The sequence below is a fragment of the Cariama cristata genome, unplaced genomic scaffold, assembly GCF_000690535.1.
Source record: "Cariama cristata isolate BGI_N322 unplaced genomic scaffold, ASM69053v1 scaffold2452, whole genome shotgun sequence".
NCBI classification, from domain to species: Eukaryota; Metazoa; Chordata; class Aves; order Cariamiformes; family Cariamidae; genus Cariama; species Cariama cristata.
The window spans coordinates 59,596-80,569 of record NW_009603034.1 but is presented as its reverse complement, the minus strand read 5'-3'; the positions used below and the strand labels follow the sequence as shown (position 1 = coordinate 80,569).

At 43.3% G+C, this 20,974-nt stretch overlaps 1 protein-coding gene across 1 annotated transcript in view; it reads left to right on the top strand.

Moving 5' to 3' along the window:
• Positions 1–715: 715 nt before the first annotated feature.
• Positions 716–20,974, top strand: part of LOC104157595 (CLIP-associating protein 1) — a gene marked incomplete at its 5' end in the record, with an annotated part of 78,482 nt that continues 58,223 nt past the window's right edge. The window contains 6 exons of the mRNA XM_009694998.1: positions 716–794; positions 1,040–1,143; positions 1,636–1,727; positions 1,815–1,890; positions 4,840–4,937; positions 6,159–6,226. Coding sequence (XP_009693300.1) covers positions 716–794; positions 1,040–1,143; positions 1,636–1,727; positions 1,815–1,890; positions 4,840–4,937; positions 6,159–6,226 — 517 coding nt within the window. The remainder of the gene's footprint in view (positions 795–1,039; positions 1,144–1,635; positions 1,728–1,814; positions 1,891–4,839; positions 4,938–6,158; positions 6,227–20,974) is intronic.

The following is a 20,974-nucleotide window of genomic DNA, read 5'->3' as shown; positions in this document are numbered from 1 at the left end:
CGCTTCCAGGGGTTACTAACCTCGGCGCCTCGCTAAAAACTTATGGGGAGCTGTCTCGTACCAGAATGATCAGGATCTGTAGGGTCTTGCCAAGTATTTAGTATACAAATTACACAGTATATTCAGTGTGTAATGTGGGGTTTTGTAGCTGTTAAATGGAGTTAATCAGAATGGGTTGTCTGATCGGCAGCCTGTCCTTGAGAAGCTTCTCTCAGCAAGGCGCCTTTCCCCAGGTTTCAGTTATGTCATAAAAGTATTGGGTTTAATTTCTGCAGGTGAGTAATTACGCAGCCATTAGTGCACACCATTTCCTAATTATAAGTGTAATAATTACAATTAATTAGAAATGTTAGTTACAGCAAATACTGAAATTGTTCCGCATGTGGTGTGCATACATTGCACATGTACGAGTATGACGTTAGCCTTGAGCGGCAATTACAGTTGTTGGCTTTGTCAAGGTCTTGGCAGTGAATTTTGGCTTGTAAATGTCACAGGAAGCTGTAATTTGGGGGGTTTTCTGTTTGTAAACCACTCGGCCTGTCTGTCAGAAGCCATGCAAAGAAGAGTTGTGTGTATCTGTGCAACCCTGTTACCGGAGCGGTGCGACGGCGCGGGTGGGACGGGGCCCTTCTCCCAGGGGAGCGTGTGCTGGCGCTGCTGCCGCTCGGGTGCCAAAGGGCTGCGTGCTAAAACACCGTCTGTCCTGTGCTTACAGGTGGTTCTGCTGGGGATTGACATCCTTTCCGCGCTAGTGTCCCGCTTGCAAGATCGCTTCAAGGCCCAGATTGGCACAGGTAAGGGGTCTGTGTGTGTGTGTGGAGGGGGATGTCACCATTGCTCAGTTGGGATCTGCTCCGGCTGCTGTACACAAAGCTGTCTTTCTCCCCAGGAGAGCCCTCGGGAGGCTCTTGGTGGTTTCAGGCTCTGCTGAAGGGCGGGAGGGCTGGTCCCTCCATCAGGTGGGGGGAGAGCAGAAGGGCTGTGCCACGGCGACAGTTTTCTTCTGAGGGTTTTGGATGTTTCTCTTTTCTTTCCTCAGTGCTGCCAAGTTTACTTGATAGGCTGGGAGACTCTAAGGACTCAGTGAGGGAGCAGGATCAGACCTTGCTGCTAAAAATCATGGAACAAGCTGCTAACCCTCAGGTATGCTCAACAACCGTTTGCAGTGTGAGTGAGTGACTGGCTGTTTAAAAAGGAGAACTTTTTTCTGTCAGAGGGTTTTCTCTTGTGGGTCTGTTGGAAGTGGCTTCATCTCCTTATGCCTTGTTATGAGATATTTGTGTCACTTGAGAGTGCTGTTGCATGTCAGGATGCACATGGGAGTGTGAGTGTCAGTGGATTTCCCAAGGACGGGATGGGTGAATGTCAGAGTAGTTGTTCTGGATCTTTGGAAGGTACTTGTTTTCTGTAAGTAAAAGTATTGGTTTAGGTAGTGGGGAGTTACTGTGAAGTCACCACAGAACAAAGAATTAGGCAGATCTAGAAGTGTCTTTGTACTTCTTGTCCTGTTCTGCTTGGATGGATGTAAAGCTTATATTCAAGCTCCAGAGATGTTGCAGTGGTAGAAGAAAGTATCTGTCTCTTCCCTCACCTCCTTTTTTTTTCCTGTCTCACCTTCTTTTCTGTCTTCCACAGTACGTGTGGGACAGGATGCTGGGAGGGTTCAAACACAAGAATTTCCGGACAAGAGAAGGGATTTGCCTCTGCCTTATTGCAACACTCAATGCGTAAGTGGGAGCCTCCTGTAAACCTACATCATGTACACAAGACTGCTCTGTGATTCACACCAGTGCTTTTTTGTTCTTTATTCCCAGATCTGGAGCTCAGAGTTTAACACTGAGTAAGATAGTGCCACATATATGTAACTTACTTGGAGATCCAAACAGCCAGGTAAGCTTTTGCTGTGAGTCACATCTAAAGGTTGTGCTGATTGCCTTGTTGGTAAGTGGGGCTCTGTGTTCTGGCTGGTAAATTAGCTAATTGTCCTGCTGGTGGTGAACTCTGAACAATGCTGTTCATGAAGATCCCTTGGCTGGTTTTGAAGAGGTATGATTTGAAGTATGCCTAAACCAGCGTATCAATTACTCCAAGAGTTCAACAGAACAACATGAATATGCAGGTGAGGTGACCAGAGCAGGAAACCTTTGTGTGAAGGGAACTGCTGTACCTTACAGCCCGAATGCAGGGGAAGCTGCAGGGATCCCTCTGGGCTCGGTGCAGCACCCTTCACCTTCAGAGAAGAACCAGTCTGGGCAGGGAGTGCAAATGAGACCAGTCGGACGTGTGCGCTGCCAGAAGTTGTACAGGGAGATTCTGAATAAAGGCTGGAGGGAAGGCAAGCTGTATAGGAACCTTAAATAAGTGATGCAAGCCAAATGAAAATACATGCTGAAAAAAATCTGTCACTTCTATGTGTTTTGTTGTTTCTTTTTTTTTTTTCTGTCCTGCCCTGGACAGGATGTAAGCTGAAATTAGATGCCAATGTGTGAGGTTAATGAGAAGGGAGTGGGGAAGCAGGGTTCAAACTTACATCATGTAACGTGTATTAGCAGTTCTTGAATATCCCTGTTGCCCTCCCAGCATGGATGACATGTTTGTGATCCACATCTGGAGTGGGTGTTTAGCTGGAAGGAAGTGCGGACCGGCCAGCTGGGGAATGGATTTATGCTGGCCATGGGGAGTTGGCCTGTTCCCATGGCTGTCAGGGCCTCCCCTTGCTGAGGAGGAGGACTGAGTGTGAAGCAGCCTTCCCTTGCTGGTTGTGCCAACGCAGGAGGATAAACCTGTTACCCCAAGGAGTTTCTAAGGAAATTTAATGTTCAAGGTCCTTTGTAGTTCTGAGCTGTGACTGAGCAAGCTGTTAACTCTTCAAGGAGATACTGGGTTTAGGACTTTGGACTAGTTGCACAGGCAGACACCTTGGTCCAGCCATTGCTGAGCCATTTAATGAATCAGAAAGTTGGTGAGGACACGGAGACAGGTTTTCCTTCCGCGCTGTCTCTTCCATGTGCCTGGCAGAGCTCATTATCCCAGTAGCCAACTGCAGGGGGAAATGAGGCTGATCTCTTGTCTCTTCTCCTGGGTCTGGTTCCTCATCCCCAGAAAGTCCATGCCCGAATTGTCCAGACACAAATTGCTGTCAAAGTGGCTCCTGGTTGAACAGTGCCTGTCCTGGGGCAGGGGCTGGTCCTGGGCTCCCGGGAGGGCTGCTGCTGTGCTGCCAGAGCCTTCCCCTGAGCTCTGGGAGGACTGCTGCTCGGTCAGTGCTGCCACCTCTTGGGGAGAGAGGATGGAGAAACACAGATCCAGGCCAAGTGCAGTGTTCTTCCCTTTTGTTGTGGACGCAGAAGTGTTACTGTTACTGCCCTTTTCAGATTTTTCGTTTTCAGCTGATGCAACTGCATAACCCAGTGAGCATCTACTGTGGCAGCAATGTTTAAACTATGGCTGTTTTCTCAAAAATAGAGTGTTAAAGCTGTGGTGGGCTAAACCAAGTATGATAGAAGGGGCTCCTTGCCTTACCCAATATGGGGTTTACCCAGTCCTGAAACCGTACCTCTGATTTAACTTGACACACGGAGGCAATCCTTCCATATCACCCAGTGAGGACCTCTGTGATCGGCTGGACTGTGTGCCCCGGCTGGAGGGGACGTGGCGGCAGGCTGGGGGTATGGCAGAGCTTGTTGACGTGCCATGGCTGCCATGCCCCTGCTGTCGGTGTGGAGGTCTGGGCCCCGGGGTAAGCAGACATGCCGCAGGCGTGCGAGATGCAGACGGTGCCACCTCTCCTCCCTTGTCTGTCAGAGGCGGAGAGCGAGGCTGGGTTAAGGTCTGCATACCCAGAAACTGGGGACACCCAAGAGTCCTTCCTGAACTGTGCCCAGAAGTCCTACCTGGTGGTCTATGGGGCTGATGGGCAGAGAGAAGAGAGGCGAGACCGGTGAGTAAGGGCTGGCGTCAGTGAAGGCAGAGATTTGGAAACTGGCAGTGATCTGCTGAACGGGAAGGCTGAGGAGCAAGAGAATGGGGCAAGCTGAGCATGAGTCAAGTGTAACGTTTTTTGCCAGGAAGCAGGGCACGTGTGCCTGCCATTTGGTTCCTACCTGTAGACGATTCTAGCTTGTGCCCACAAAATATCCTGTGTCTAGTCCTGATGTGTGTGGGTGCTTCAGTAGCTGCCAGACTATCTTCTGAGAAGCAGAAGTGGATGGCTCCATAGGTATTTCTGTAGGAAAAGCAGATAGTTTACCTTTTCTGCCTGCTGTGTCTGATGGAGGAAGGAGGTTCAGTACAGAAAGGTGACACTTTAATCAGATTTGTGGCTCTTCTGTTGGGTGGCGGGAAGGATGTGCTCAGCAATTTGTTGCAAATCAGTTTGGGAAACTTGCACAATTCACAGTGACTCGAGTGATTGATTACTCCTACCTCCCTCCATATTTTGTTATCAACACAGAAACATAAGTTTGTAAGATGACATTAAAAATCAGTTTGTCTTATAACATACTGGCAGCATAAGATCTATTCATGTGTGTCTCCTTTTTTTTGATCCAGTAAGCTTACCTGTTCCACACAATGAGTGGAGTTTGGCAAAGGCAGCTGAGCTCCCTGTGTGTGTGTCTATATATGAAACCTTTCATCTTATGTTTTGACTGCCTTTTCAATTAAATTAGACCTGCTGATACCCCTAATACCTGAAACGCAGGGGTGAAAGCTCCTTCGTGAACTCTGTGGTAACGTGTATAGTGGCAACTGTTGCTACTGAGAAATACGCATTTTTTTTGCAAGGATTTATTCATTTAAATTATAAAGATGATTGATTTCTTTCATATCTCAATTCAGGTTCGAGATGCAGCAATAAACAGCCTTGTGGAAATTTACAGACATGTTGGTGAACGTGTAAGGGCTGATCTCAGTAAAAAAGGATTACCCCAATCTCGGTAAGTTGAGATTGTCCTTATGTCTTCACTATTTTGGGGCAGCTTTTTATTCCCTTCCTTCCTTTAGAAGGCCTTGGGAGCTGCATGACTGAACCTTTTCCTTGGATCAGGGTTTAGTTTTTTTCATCCTACAAACACTTACTCAGTTTTCACTTAATGTGGATCCTGTACCTTTGCCCAGGTATGCCACAGCATCTTTGGGAAACCAATGAAACTATTACAGATGTGTAGTTAACTGATTGAAGATTTAATGTGGTGTTTTTCCTGTATGTTCTGCATGTGTAGAGAGGATGCCCCCTCGCTGGAATTGTTCAAGGCCAGGTTGGATGGGGCTTTGAACAGCCTGGTCTAGTGGAAGGTGTCCCTGCCCACAGCAGGGGGGCTGGAACTAGATGGTCTTTAAGGTCCCTTCCAAGCAAACCATTCTGTGATGCTTCAGAGTAACCTATGTTTATGCAACTTAGAAGGCTGTCATAAAGGGAAAAAAACGCCACAGTCAATATCATCGGTTCCAAGGCTTTATTTAAAAAAAAGAACCACACCAAAACTCTGTCCCTCTGCTTCTGCCGCTTCAGGTGTGGTGAAAAAGCTGCTCTGCAACTTGCTGCAGCCTCCAGTGTGCAGGGTGGAACATGGTTAGACCTGAGGATGGAGTAGACAGCAGCGTGTTAGTGCACAGAGGGAGGAGGGAAGGGGTTGTTTCAGAGGGGGGAGGCAGTACTGTTGCCTCTTGTTCCCCAGTGAAAACATCTGCTGCCACAATGTGGCTTAAAGTAGTAAACGCTCTGGGAAGGAATAATGAGATGTGATTAAGGATCTTCTGCTCCACCAGGCCTGTGGCATGAATGGGAGAGAAGTCAGGGCCAAAGACAAATGGTTTTAGGGGTGTTTTGGGTGGTATTTCTGCAAACAGTTAAGATAGGCGAAGTGGTAATGAACTGGAAACGCATCTACAATTAGACATGTCATATCTTCAGTAATGTAGTATTTCCAGTTATATCTCTTACACCTCCATGGTATCAGTTGTTTCTCAGTTTTTCTTATCAGCTCTTGCATGTTGTGATACTTTTTAAATTTTAAAATAAATTTCCTCCTGACATTTTTGACAGTGCTCCCAATCACCTGAGTAAAGCAAAATTTTGTCCTATAACATCTTAAATTAGAAGATTCCTAAAAATTAAATTCAGCTGTTCATTGTGTATTTCTCTAACTTTCAAACAGGTTGAATGTAATTTTTACAAAATTCGATGAGGTCCAAAAATCTGGAAACATGATCCAGAGTTCGGGTGGTGAGTAGAAGTACTTGTATTCTCTTTTTGGTGTTTTTAGCAATTTCCAGTTGGTGAGGCATTCAAATGGACTCAGAGCAAGCATTCTGTTAGGGAAAACAAGTATGGATGATTGTTCAGAAATATATGCATAGCTTTTGCAGCAAATAAAATTGATGCTTAGTTAATTGCTCTGTCTTTCTAGCAGTAACAGAAGGAGAATGAAGCATAACTTTCAAGAACAGAAGGTGTTAGAGCTGTCCTTTTCCTCTTGAGTTTCATTAGGGAACTGTGTATCTTCTGTTCTCAAGTCCATGTACATCTTTAGATTGTTCATAAGGTAAATTAAATAGTAATTTAAGAGAAGAAGCCCCTTCAGCTTAATGCCCTAAATAGCACAGAGAGTGTACATATTAATGTAGTAATGTACCATTTAAAGCTCATGTTATTTAGGGATTGTATTTTGCAGTTCCTAAGTTTGCATACTTTGTGTGTTTATGACTGATCGTCAAAGACCCATATCAGAGCTTTAATTCTGTCTGTCTTGTCTGAAACTAGTATTTTGCTTTCTTTAAAAACAAGTTTTTATTACTGCTTTTCTTATAGATAAGCTTATGAGCTAGAAAGTATTTTTAGTATCGCTCATTTTTTAGGAATAGATTTTTGAGAGAATTCTTGGTGAGGGAGTTCATCTTGGTGCCAACAGCCGAGTAGGGCAGTGATGAAGAACGTGATAGGAATGTGCAGCACTCCAGAAGTGCTCACCCTCCACAAGGCCAAGAGCAGGAGGGGTGATGTCCCCAGTCCTTCCCGCCATGCTCTCGGAAGCCAAGAAAGCAGAGAGATCTCTGCTCTTTTAAATTGGAAACAGTCCCTTTTTCACTTGTAGGCACCATTCTTCTTGCCCTATCCTTTTAAAAATACAGTAAACTTCATCCCTGCAGGAAATAACAACATTGACTTATTTGAAAATTCTGAAGTTATATTTTGGATTATTCAGAAATGTGTTGCGATATTCTCTTGGACATTTGGGAATGATAAAGACCTAGTGCAGGTTCCTCTGTAATGGAATGGGTTAAAAGTATGCTTTTGTGTAACGTGGGAAAATATTGGCTGTGTAGGTAGGTGAGGCTTACGGTGGCAAAAAAGTGCAGTTGAGAAACTAATGTCCTTGTACTTTTTTTAAAATAGAGGGAGGTAAACATTTAATCCCTTAGCAAATGTCTTAAGGTTTACAACCTCCAGGTGTTTGTTCTGAAATCTTAACTCAAACTGAAACAACCTAACTGCTGATCCAACTTCTCTGCTTTCCACTTGGCTAGGTGAAGGTAGAATTCTTGTTTTGCTAGTAGTGGAATAGAATGGGCTTTCAAAAAATAAAAAGTTAATTTCATGTATCATTGTGCTATGTAGGTTGCTGTTGTCTGGAGTTTGAGGAGGCAGACTTGTGCTCTGTGGTGAGATGTATTGCTACGTGGTCTTTTTAAACAAATGCTGTGGTGGAATGATGACTGTGGATAGCATTTCTGTTGGGTTTATTCTCTCGGGAGAGAGGGAAAGATTTTGGACCTTAATGTGCCCCTAGCCAAATTTAAGCAAAGTATACAGAGGGTTTTTCTAATCCAAATGAAGGTGATCGTAGTAGAAAGTCGGGTATGTCACAACTGATTATTTAGTATGAAATAGGCGAGAGAGATGTAAGAATAAACTTAAATGAGGAGCAAGAAACTAGAGTTAACTTATTTGCAGTGCAAGTTTTAGCTGTGCAATCATTTTGGCATCTACACATCCCAGAACGCTGCCGGAGATGTCACATGCTATTCCTTGGCTTTTGGGAGGTGGTTCTCTAGACTGAACATCCTAGTGCATGCTGTGATGTGATTCAAGGATGCTGGCACCATGGAAAACATCAAAAGAAGCAAGATGGCACAGTGGGGATGACTTCTTCTGGGCAGACAATTCTTAGTGTCATCTCTTTCTGAGAAAGCAAACCATCTGTTTTGAAATGGCAAAGGAAAGATTCCATAGGGAACTTTTTTTTTTAATAAGTTCAAGTAAAGCATCTATGTGTATTAGATCTACTAGTTTTAGGCTTCATTGAGAATTATTTTTTCTTTTACTGTCCCTTCCTCTGTCACTGTTTTGAGTAATTAGAAGGTTTAACTGAGACCTTATGCACCTTCTCATGTCCTTGACTCCATCGACAGGCTTTTTGTGCTTCCAGACACAAGTACTCCTGCCTTCCTCACTCTGCTTAGCCTGATCTGCTGATGTCTTGCTGTCCTTGCTTGCACTGTGGCTGGAAGCAATCCCTAGAGTGTGTGTGTTAGCATTTCTCCTCTGTTGAGTCTCCTGTGTGGACATTGAGACCAAAAAGTAGCCTGGGGGAAAGGGAGTTGGGAAGAGTTGGAGGAGTGTTAAGGGGTCACAGACCAAGGTATGGGAAGGATAGAATCTCCCATTGCACTGCCAGAACCTTTTCATCTTCCCTAATGATAAAAAAAGTCTGTAGTTGCATGAGTTAATTTTAAAGTAGTTCTGATTTGTGAAGCTAATAATGAGAACATTAGTATTAGTATCTCTTTTGTGTGTGTGTTTGAGGGGAGGGTTCAGTTTCCTACGGTGCTGTAGGCTGGTTTGCTTCTTCCTCACCCTCCAAGCACAGCACAAACGCAACATACATGCTCACCATACCTAATGCGTCAACAGCTCTGTGCAACTTTCAGTTTATCTGTTTGAGGTTGTGTAAGCCAGTGGAGGAGGCTTATCTTCACCCATGGTCACGAGTTTGTTATGGCCTAAAGACAAGCTAAGTTTGTCAGGTTTCTTGTGTCCCTGACACCTCCTGCAGCTTTTGAACAAAGGTGACACTTTCAGCAGTTGTCAGAGTCACCAGGGAAGATGATGATAAATATTGCACATCCGAAAGATTTGCCTTTCTCAGGAAATTGCTGTCAGTCTTGTTAATCCTTTGGGTCTGGCAGAGTATGGTATTGATGAGAGGGTGTCTATGTGCTATCATTAATACCACTCCTTTCAGATTGTAACTCCACCAGGCGAACACATGAAAAATATTTTGACCTTTGTGTTATATGACCTGGATCAGATGGCTTCAGGTAACACGGTGCAGTTGTACCTCGTCTTAGTTGTGTTAGTCCCTCTCTGTAGCTAGCGTGTACTATTTCTAGCTCTGCGCAGGCTGGGTGAGTGTCCCAGAGGTTTTGGGGAGGCAGATGGGCAAATGTCCGTGCAGACTGCAGTCTGTAAGCCGTTGTCAGTATAAAACAGCACCGCGGGAGGAGCAGTGTCGGCTCCCTCGCGCTGGGTGTTCTCCCCGAGCTGCTCCCCATGTTGGGTGCCTACTGACTGCAGAACGGACCCAGCTGAAAAGTAACGCACTTTGCTCCTTGGGGAAGGGCTTTCTGTTGTTTAGGGTTAACGCATGCCTCTGAAACGGAAAGGTTAACTGAAGTTATGTCACAACTTCCCAGCTCGCTAGCAAAGATCAAGTCTAACTTATTTTTATGTGATCTTACAGGTGAATATGGTGAATCTGTACTACTTTGATGGGTAGGTTGGGTGGGTAACCAGGAGCAAGCTGTTGGCTAAAGTGTCACTCATAACTGAGCCTGGCCCAGGGGCACTGGAGTCGTGCCAGTTACAAGAAGACTTGAAAGTGGTTGTCAAACCTGACTTAGCGTGGAACATAGCGGTACTGGACAGGTGGGAAAGCAGCTGTGGCTTCCGAAATGCTGAAATACGGCAAAAGAACTGGTCAAAGAAGAACGATGACTAAAACTGGTCTCTTAGCTCTGAGACTGGTGTTTGGAATAATGGTTTCCTCTACTGGCTCACTGAGGATTCAAGTAAAAGCAAGCAGTTGCAGCAGCGTTATTTGTATACCAGGAGTAATTTGGAGATTAGTGAGTATGCTGTAAATTGTTAAAGATTTCTTAACTAATGGTTCCTAAGACACAAACAAACAGAAATCTTACTCGGTCTGCTAGAAAAGGTGCTTAAAATAATAGGGCATTTTCTGATCCTGTGAATAAATCTAATGAATCAACTCTAATCAGAATGTGAATTTTAATTCTATGAAAATTATTCATATGTTTTATATTTACTTATTTTTCTATATTGTGGTCCGTTAGTGCTTCTTTGAGTTTATCTTGAATTGCTTGATTATTTTTTTTGGCTAGGCTTAGTTTTTATCATTTAGTAATACAAGAATCAAATGTGTACTGGGGTGGGGGAGGTTTGCATAGTAATCTGAGGTGTTTCATTAAGTGAGAGGGAGGTTTTGGCATGCTGAAGTACGCTGCTTGTTGCTAGGCTACCAGCAGCCCTTATAGCTAGAATATGAAGTTAAAATCCATGTTGGATTTCTCGATGATTCTCAGTGCATCTCTGTTTTATTATTTGGCATATAATTAGTCAGCCTCTTGAAGCAAAAATTATAGTTTTTCCCCTTTTGGGCTTTCAGCAAGCTAATTATTTTTTGTGTAACTCCTTTTGCTAATTATGCAGATGCCATATTCCCCTGGGACAAATACATTTTCAGCATGAAAGAGCCAATAATTGCCAACTAGTCAGCTGCTGTCTTCGTGTGGCATTGTGTGACAATCTTTAGTTGGATGTGATACAGAGAGAGGCTACTGGACGTAAACAGAGACTCCCAGAAATTCATGCTGCATGGGTTTCCTTGGTATTATGTCTGAAAGGACCTGAACATAAAGTGTACAGTTTTTCCATGGGTTTGAATTGACTTTGGATCAGACCTGGACTCCGGAAGACTTTGTTAATCAAGTTTCAGGACAGATTAAGAGTGAAATAAGTGATCTACTGAGACATACAGGCTGATAGGAAATGATGACCCAAAGCAAAGCTATTAGTGACCAAAACATTTCGGTGTGTTTTTATGCTCTTGATCATTGCAATATCATAATATGACATTCTTTGATGTAAACTCTTTTTTTTTTTTTTTTTTTTTTTCCATAAGTCACACAATTTTTGGGAGATGCTTCTACATTGGAGCATGCAGGGATACTGCGGTGGTGTGCCAGTATGGTACCTGTGGCTAGGGAGGGGATTGAACTTTCTTGTCTATGCTGAATTTTGACTTTTCCTGGAAGAGCAAGATTTAGGGATAGTGGAGGTGGCAGTGGTTTTGGGCTGCAAGGAAATCAAAGCAGAAGATCTTAAAACCAGAAGTCTGGAGCTGAGATCTCTCCCCCACGGATACTTGCACAGAGTAAGGTGAGAGGAAGATGCAATTTCAGTAGTCGCTTGTGTGAGTTAGCATTGTAAGAGTAAGCAGGTTAATTAAAACAATGCTAAAGTAGCAGATGTGATAATTCCAGTTACTGAAAGCCTACGAAGGAGCAGTGTTACTCTTGAGTAGAACTACTTCTATATTTGAGATATTGTTTAAGGTAAATATGCTATTTGCTAAATGAATTCTGTTTATGAAGTTGACAACTTGGAGGCAATTAGAAGGAAACTGGAACTATTCTAGATTCCTGTGTTTTGCTCTTAAAAAAGCTGAGTCACTGAATGCTATTTTGATATTTGTTATAAGGAGGAAAAATCACCCACATTTGCCAGGCATTGCCATGCATCTGTGGGTGGGATATTGTTTGTCAACACACATCTAAGCAGCAGAATTACAGACTGGAAGGGGCAGTGACTGTCTGATAACAGAGAGGTTTTGAACTAACAAACACTGCACTGTGCATTTCTGCATTTATACCTCCTTGCACAATTTAATTTCCATTATAGCTTGTTCTCTATGAATACCGTTTTCAAGTTGACATGGAAAATTAATTTCATTGACTTAGCATTCCCGTGGCATGAAAAAAGGAAGGAAATGCCCCTTCACCTGCATGGGGGCTGAGGGTGCAGTAGTGTCTGAGTGGTGTTTGAATGAGTACTATTAACTGATAGCGCATCCTTGTCGAAGGTATAAATGGACAAGACGAGCTCTGCTCTCTTTCTGTTACGCAACTTTGTAAATAAGCATATTACTGCCTCCTGGATTTGAAACTCTCAAATTTAGAAGGGAAGGATATGAGGAAGCAGGCATAGGAGGACACATGGTGCTGAGTTGAACGCTGAGCAGGCTTTTATTTTGGAGGAGAGGTGGCAATCGTCTGCTGGGTCACACCGAGAAGCGGTTGAGGAGGGTGGAGAGTTTGCTGGTGGTTAAGTTGCGGAGAGACATGTACCGTAGGGCTGCGCCGGGAGCACGGTGTTCTTCCCCAGCATCTCACCGACACTGCAAATAATGACTACAGGGAAAGGTAGGTGCTAATGAATGTGCCACAGGGATAGATGGGTTTATGTGTTAGTGTCTGAATATTTGCTTGTTAAATTTCTTTTTAATGGTGTGAAGAGACTGAAGCAATCTTGCAGTAAAAGTGGAACTTTAAAAAATAGCCTGTAAGCATCTGTAGCCTGGTGGCATCAAGGTCAGTTTAAGCTTCTATAGAATATGATAAATGATCTGTTTGGGGTAAAGGAGGAGGATGAGTGTATATACAAGGGAACAGAACAGACTACGAGAGGTCGGGGACAGGTATTTTCAGATACCTGGTCTGTGATGCTTTTGAGTGATTGCTGAGGCTTTCATTTTCTAACTGTTTCCTTTTGCAGCATCAGTTGGGAAGATTATTTAAATTGTTAATTCAAAAGTACTTGTAACTATTGAAATCACAGTTCCAAGAATGTGCCAAATGGAGATGTCACTGGCTTTTCTGCATTTTTGTGTTTTAACTGTGTTTCTGTAACAGAAAGGATATCTATGGAAGACAGAGAGGCTGGAGGGGACTAGGTAAAATGGAAAGGCAGAGGAGCTCTGTTATCTATTCACCTGTGAAGAATTAATTTACAGAATGGAAGCACGTATTGCATCTATTTTTGGTACACCTTCTGATGTACCTTTGCCTTTCGTCTTAGCTTTTAGAGGAAATGATTTCTGTTAGCCATCTTTGCAAAAGCTACATCTTTTTTTCTTCCCCCTCTCCTCTGCATTTAGTGTACTTGTTGTCCTGTTGAAATCCTTATTACGTTGTGGATGTAGTAGACTAAATTTAGGAAGTCTGAGGTTGTCAGTATCTGGGTTGTATAGACCTTGGTTTTGTATTGATATTTACTGTCTCAAGGTGTGAGTTAATTGGCAGCTCTTTTTGTAATGGATTAGAAGGTGGAAATCACCTGAGCAAACTGAATGCTGTGGAACTGATACTGCATATGACAGTATGTGCCATTTTTATGGGCAGTTCCTCATTCTAGGGGCTTGTATCCTTTTGGAATATTCTGGTTTCACAACACTCTTCCAAGGCAGTTATTACAGTATTTTCAGAGGAGGCAGGGGATGCATGTGAGTGGTGTTACTTGTGAACAGTCAGTAAATGCCTTGCAGCTCCAGGAACAAAACTCCAAAACCTATCTAGGCTCATTCTCCTTCTCATTGTGAACTACATCACCTGTCATTGGTCTCTCTACAGCTGAGACACTTTTTCACTCTGGCTTCTTCTGTCCAGGTCAAGAGATGAGAATAATCTATTATTTTTCCAAAGTTGGAATTATGTTGAATAATTAATGTACTTAACTGCTTATTAAAGAAAACAAGCACATATTTCTTGTTAATGAAGCATGATGATTTCATCACGCTGGGAACTTCTCAGCTTTGAAAGATCAGCTGGTGGAATGAAGAGCTTGGGGCCATAGTCCAGCTGGTCTTATCTGTTGGGAGATGTTTGACCTCCAGGTCACCATTGGGTGTCTGAACTGTGGTAGTAGCAAATGTCAAAAGAAAAATAAGTGTGTAAGTTGTTAGTGCTGTGTTGTCTTCTGGATTGATTCCAAAGCATCTTGACCCTAGGATTCCCTTGCAAAGAAGCAGTAGACCAGAGTTACTTTGAGAGTGTGCATCGTCACTTCTGTAACCCCTGATGGATTTATATGAACACAGAAATGCTTTTTTGGCAAAGCTTTACTGTAATAAAGCAGAACCATTCTACCACCGCATTTCATGGTATTTCCAACAGATACGCGTAAATCTAGGGTAAAGGAGTGGGCAACTAAATGATGAGATGATGCTGTTTAGCGTGGACCTCGCAAACAAAATATTAACATGCACTGTTCCATTAACACTGGTGCAGGTTAAATGAATGAATATCCTGCACATCTTGATGAGCTGCTTTATGCAGGGCCTGTTCTCTTCTTCCCCTTTGATAAAAGTACCGTGTGGATCTGAAGGACCTCAATGGTTGTCTTGGAGAACATGCAACTTGGAACACGTTGTAAGGATGAATCTACAGTCCAGTGTCCGTAACAAGAATTAGAATGAATTAGGAAAGATCCTACAACCTTCCCATGGAAACTGCAGTAACATCTGGTAAAGCTGCAGAGGCAACCACATTTCAGTAATGCTTAGTAGTGTTGCTGTTTTCTCTGCTGTGGCCTTTTCCTCCAATTTTTCTCATGTCTTTCAGTGTCAGGTTGATTTCATCTGTAAAACAAAGCCTCAAATCTGCAGTGGCCATAGTCTTTAAAATCTCTGGACCAGTTTCCTGGTATCTTCTGTGCTGCTTTGCCCAGCTGGCTGTCCTTTGTTGCTTGATGGTCAGAGTTTAGGGATCAAGGCTGGAGCAATATTGACTCCAATGACATTTTCGCATAAAAGGATTAACTGTAAATCTCCTGGTTTTGATCTGTTAGCTTTGTCATTTATTGTACACGGCATCTTCCAGGGGCAAATTTGTCAATAGGATGGTTCATACACATGCATACATACACACACATATCTATGGTTGTGAATGTAGCAGTGATTTTTAAGTCAGCCTTTTAATTGTCAACAATTCTCTGAGAGACAGGAGCACAAATTACTCAGATATCCTAAAGGAAGGCTGGCATGCTATGGGCAACCTGGTGCGAGTAAAAAGTATCCCATAGTTGTATATTCTGCAGATTTGTGAAGTTCATGTATTTCACACACTCTGGCTTCTACGCTTGTTGGGGAAGCAGAGTGAAGTACTTCAGTGAGCTCAAGTGAAGTTATCACATGCTTTCTGCTGCTGTGGAAAGAGTTACAAAAGTGTTCTTGATGTAGGAAACTTTGCCTGAGGCTCACAAATAGTTCAGTCTCCAAAAAGTGGCGGAGGGGTGGGAGTCTTCCTTCCCCCTTTTCTGGTTGTTGGCTGGGTGCTGCATTCTTGAGTAGTCTCCTAATACTTCTTATAAGCGAATGCTCTAGTCTGTTTTTATATAGAATCACTGTCCCAGTTAGAATTAAATTGCTGTCCTTAATCAGCAGCCTCAGCAATGGCCAAAGGTGGCTTGGGGAGAGATGAAATTTCTTGCACCTCTTGTGGTGCACTTTGAATTCCTGTGCTGCTGCTCTCATTTATTTGATTTGTTTTTGGGTTGAGCATGTAACAAGTGAACTGAGTTTAGCTGCTGTAATTAGCAGCCTCTGAGGACAGTAGCCACCCTAAGGTAATCGGTGAACTACAGGATAGGCTTTTAGGGGCAATAAAAGTACGTGAGACATGCGTGTTTCTCTGGCTGGTGACGAAGAGCATCGCTGCACTTGCAGAACAGTGTGTGTACAGGATAACCACAGTAGCTGTAGCTTCCATAACCATGAGATTTTATTCAAGTGTCTAGACTGAAGAGCACCTGGTTGATTTCTAAAGAACCTAAGAGTGAATGCTTGCAGGCTTGAAGGTCTTCTCATATCTAGCCACTTGTCATATTCAAATCATTGACCTTAGGCTGGATGAGACTATAGACTACCAAGTCCATTTCTGAGAAAGACATACAGATGGCATATCCAGTTTTAACATACAGTGGTAGAACAGTAAGCGCAGTTACAGCCATGGGAGGGGGGGCATGAAGAGGGCCTTTTTTCTACACACAGGAGTGGACAAATGCTGATTTGTTACTCCATTCGGAAGTACAGTTAATGCATTGTCTGTACTTGGCCCTGGTCTGGCATTACATTGCCCTCCTCCGTCATTATGTTTGGCTGAAGTATTTTGTTTGTAGCTCAGATATACTGATGTGAAATAGAACAAAACTAAGCTATAATAAGTAAAAGTGTCCTATTTTTGTAGTATTAAGACAGCAAATACTGTATAATGACTGGGTTTCTTTTCGCTGCTGAAGGAATTAATTCTGCCCTGCTGCTCTGTCAAAGGAATCCTTTTGTTGCATTGTGCAAAGCAGTTTGAGTCTCTCTCTTGTTTATTCCCCTGAAGCCCAAAACTGCAGACAGCCCTGAATAATCCTGGCTTGGTTTATACCCTACATGTAGCCTGCAGGGAGCTCGCTGCAGCCAAACCTTCATGAGGAAAACTGCTAATGGCTGCTGCTTTGCAGTTGGCCTTCACAGTCAAGCCGGATGAATTTTAGCACAAACAATGCGTTATAGGGGAAGAGATCAATGCCTTCATTCACTGTACAGTGTCACCTGAACTCATTTTCTCAAGAATGGCAAAACCTATAACAACTATATTTCTAGACCTGCTCCTTTTCCTATGGCAGACCTGGCCCGCCTTCCTTCAGAACTTGTAAGGGCACCACGAAAGTCCTTTAGATGCTTGACATGCAAGTTTCTGGTATTAATGCAGATGCTAATGTCCAATGAATATGAAACATATCTGGACTTCATTGGAGACCTGGATGGATAGTGGTTGGATACAGAGTTTTGGACGCTTATATGCAGAGGTAGAAAACATAAATTTACACTATTTTTTTAGTCCAGATCTGCTCCCTTTGACGTTAATGGATTCTTAATAATGATTTAAATGGGAAATGAATAGGGCCCTTTGTAAACTGCTGGTTGACTGTTTTGTAATAGCCTTGTATGGGTGTTTTAGGCATGACTTTTGCTAGTTTTTCAAAGGGAAGAGAGAAATAGAAGTTTTTTTTTATGAAACAGTGTTGGCAGCGCTTCTCCCAGTGTTTTCTCTATGTAGTTCACACTGGCTCTTGTAGTGTTGGTGCTGCCTCCACCCCCACGTACGAGACTGCTCCCTTTGGGTGTGGTGTGGGTAGAAGAAAGATGGCATACAGCTTAAGAAATGATGCATGTCTTCCACATACATCTTTCCTGAGTAATGGGACTCCTATCTAGTGGAGCTCTGGCTCATAATGAGACCTGACGTTTCTAATTAGGTCTGCTTTATGAAGAATGGGTTTAACTTTGTTCTCGATCATTTATGTTTCTCCCCTGACCCCCCAGCTCTTGCTTGTGAGCAGGGAGGAGCAGGGGCAGTCCGGGAGCCAGCCCTGGAGAGGCAGGACTGGGGATGCTTCTTGTCCACTGCAGCTCTGCCAGTGCACTTCAACTCCAATTTACGCTCCTGCTGTTTGAGCTCTGTGCAGGGCAGGAGCTGAATCTGCAGAGACTTCTAATCATATGGAGCATCTATGATGTGGAGAGACAATCACGCTCCTTTTCACTGGAGACTTAAATAAGATCTGATCCCAAGCTTCCACAGGCAAAATGTTTATGCGCCAGCTCACTGAAACTTATTCTCTGTTCCCTCCCCCTTAAGAAGCTTCATACTTATGTCTAGTGCTTTCCTCAGATGTCTCTTTTTTTTTTTTCTTTTTTTTTTTTTTTTTCTTTTTGGTGATGTGCTGGATCTTGGCTCACTAAAGTAGGCATTCTCCAAGGATCTGAGTCTGGGCTGGGTCTTGCGTATGCACATTGTGCTCCTTGCTTGTTGCTCCCTGAATCCTGTTTATTATCATGGGCTCTAAAGCAGTCTTGTCCCTATTTTTGTCCAAACTATTTCTTGTTTATAGCATTGTGGTATAAGCAGCTCTGTGCACTCTGTTGCCTGAGAGTGTAGGAAATGAGGTGGGATACTGGGGACTTTTCTGAGGGTGGTGGACTGTGCAAAGTACTGGGGAGTAGTTTGAGATAAACATGAAGCCTTTATCTATCTAGTCAGCATTAAAAAGTAGGATTAAAAACTTAGTATTTTGTTTGAAACTCTTGGTGGGGAAAGGTGATTGTTTGACAACTGTGGGGAGCAATGTCTTTTGTATGAACCAGACAGGGCACTCAATCAGCTACAGCGGGATCTTCGCTTCTGGGTGTCCAGTGTGTGCGCAAAGAAATGGTTCCGTCCTTTCTACCAGCTTCCTCCCCGGAAGGCTGGATCATGGAGCTGTCTAAACAAGCACGTTTTACATGCCCTAGAAAATGCTGTATGCTACCAGTTTGAGGTGAGAATATGCCTGAGCATATTTGATAGTGCTCTGCACCCTTGGCCGGTGATGACCCTACCAGTTGGTTCTGAAAGCAGATGATCTCTGCGCCTTGACAGCATGGAAGTGATTTCTGTAAAACAACACACAGTACAAATGCCATTAAAAGACTGATGAGCAGCTCATCTTCTAATTTTTGGGCTAGAATCTTGACTTTTCTGTACCTATAATGCGTAGACCACTAATTCCAGAAAACCTCTGAACTGGAAATAAGACCTTTTCCGGCAAGAGATTTTCAGTTGGTTTTACACAAGTTCCAGTAGTTCATGTACTACGGGGGCTGAGGGGACTGCTCTATCCTCATTTTTCTCGTGAGCTGATAGTTTTTCTCATTTTGAAGATGGTGAGTGGAACACCAGAGGATCTCCATCCATGGAGACTTTTAAAACTTGGCTGGATAAGGCCCTGAGCAATGCAACTTTATCAGCCCTGCTTTTGGATGGAGATTCTAATTGTTTATCTGAGGAGCAGATTGCTACAAGTTAGTAGGTGAGACTGTATTTTGTTCCATTTAATCTTCATGCTGTTCTTCAAAATACTCTTTTTAGAAGTCTTCTGAACCTATAATGGTAAGCTTTATTTTGCTGGCTGGGCTCTGTATTCCAGGTCCCTATGTAGAAAAACTGAATATTTCTTTTAACTCATGATGTTTGAATGCATTTTTTAATTTCTTTGTCAAAGTAAAGTTTTTGACCTTCTTGCCTCATGATATTTGCAAAAGGCAGCTAAGTAAGCCTAGTTGAAATGTAATCTAGATGACTAAGAATCATGCCCCAACAAACCCACTCATGTTCCAGGCAGTAGTTATCAGTGATTCTTTGTGTCAGTGGGAGGGGTTTTCCAGATGCTAGCAGGAATTAGTAGGATCCCGGTTCTAACAGAAAACTACACAACTACTATAAAACAAAGGGAGAATGGAAGTTCTCTGGCTCATCTGCTCTGTTACGCTTTTCAGTGAAGGCTTCATCAGTTTAGTCTCTGGGTTGCAAAATGGATGGAGTGCAGTAGTAGGGACCCGTGAAACTTTGCATGGGAAGGAAGGCAAGGCGAACAGTTCAAAATGACACTAATTGGAGCATTGACTTCTTATGAATGCCAGTATGTAAAGCTGGCATTGAAATTCACATTTCCCAGTTAAAAAACCTGATCTTACTTGCTTTCAGTCTCTGGAGTGAAGCTGAAAGTGGATCTATAGTTGTCTATCATGTGCTGTGCTTCACGTGTGCCAGTTCCTCTGTTTGCTAATTCTTCTTTAAGTGAAGGCAAGCACAGATGGTTGCTAGAGAGAACCAGATGATTTACCAGCATGGTGGTGTGTTTGCAGGAGTGAGACTTAGACAGGCTTGAGGCTGCTTTGTTGTCATTGCTTTTAGTTCAGAATTTTCATTTAGAAAGTTGAAATTCCTCACTTTTGCCCTCTTTTTTTTAGTTTGTGGTGGGATTCATTTATGGGTTTTTCCATTCTAGCAAGGTGCTTGTTGACCTTTCAGTCATTTGTTGTTGAGGAGCCATTCTCATTAGGTGTGGAGCCTAGGCAAGAATGGGATATGCATGGAGAAGTTCAAATGTAGGATATACCTTAATTCCATAAGAGACTTATGGATTCTTCTCTCCTGAGTGCCAGGAGGCAAAGGTCTCCTCACCCCTTCAGACCCTTTCCTTCAAACTAAATAATGCCAAGAAGAGACCCTCACCAGAGGGGCAGCGTGAGTGTAGTTTCATGTTTGTAGCTCAATTGAGTTAGCTTAGCTGGACTGAAAGCCCCGCTGGGTGCCGATTAGTATGCAGGCTGATGGTTCAAAGCTTGCTTCCCTGACTGGCTTGTGGCTCCTAAGCACGGATTCGGTATTTGGCAACGTCTCGGGAGCTGGTGATGGGCTGTGCACAACATCCGGTGAACCAAGATGCTGCTGGTCACCAATCGCTTTGGGCTGCCACGGCAGTACAAATAGTAAATAGCCATTGTATAACCTAGCCATTCTGTTCCAGTCTGGACAAAATAATTACTGCTACTTAGAAATAAAGTAAGTACTCTGTGATGGAGGTCAGTGATTCAGGTGGTTCAAGTAACTTAAGGAGTTGACTTGTGAGCCCGAGATGAACCAGGCTGATCCTGTTCTCATGTTCTGGGAGGCCCCAAAAGTTTTTCTCTCCGAATAGACTGATAACTGGTGAAACAGTTGGCCACATGTGAATAATAATTAGCTCTAGACAGAAATCTCTTCCCTCTGGGGTACCTGCAAGTATACAGGACTTCAGTGCTCATACTTGAAAAAGGAACAAAACAGTCCAGCAGACCCCTCAAGCTGTAACTGCTGCTTGCTTTCTCCAGAAATGCTGAAGGTTTGTCTACACGTTGAGCGTAGAATTTGGGTTTAGGGCTTTGATAAGACATTGTTTTCCCACAGTTTTTTTACTACTTCTTTTGAGTTTTGGCTGCTTCTGGAGGCAGGGTGATGGTAACTGCTGGCTTGCCCCCCCCCC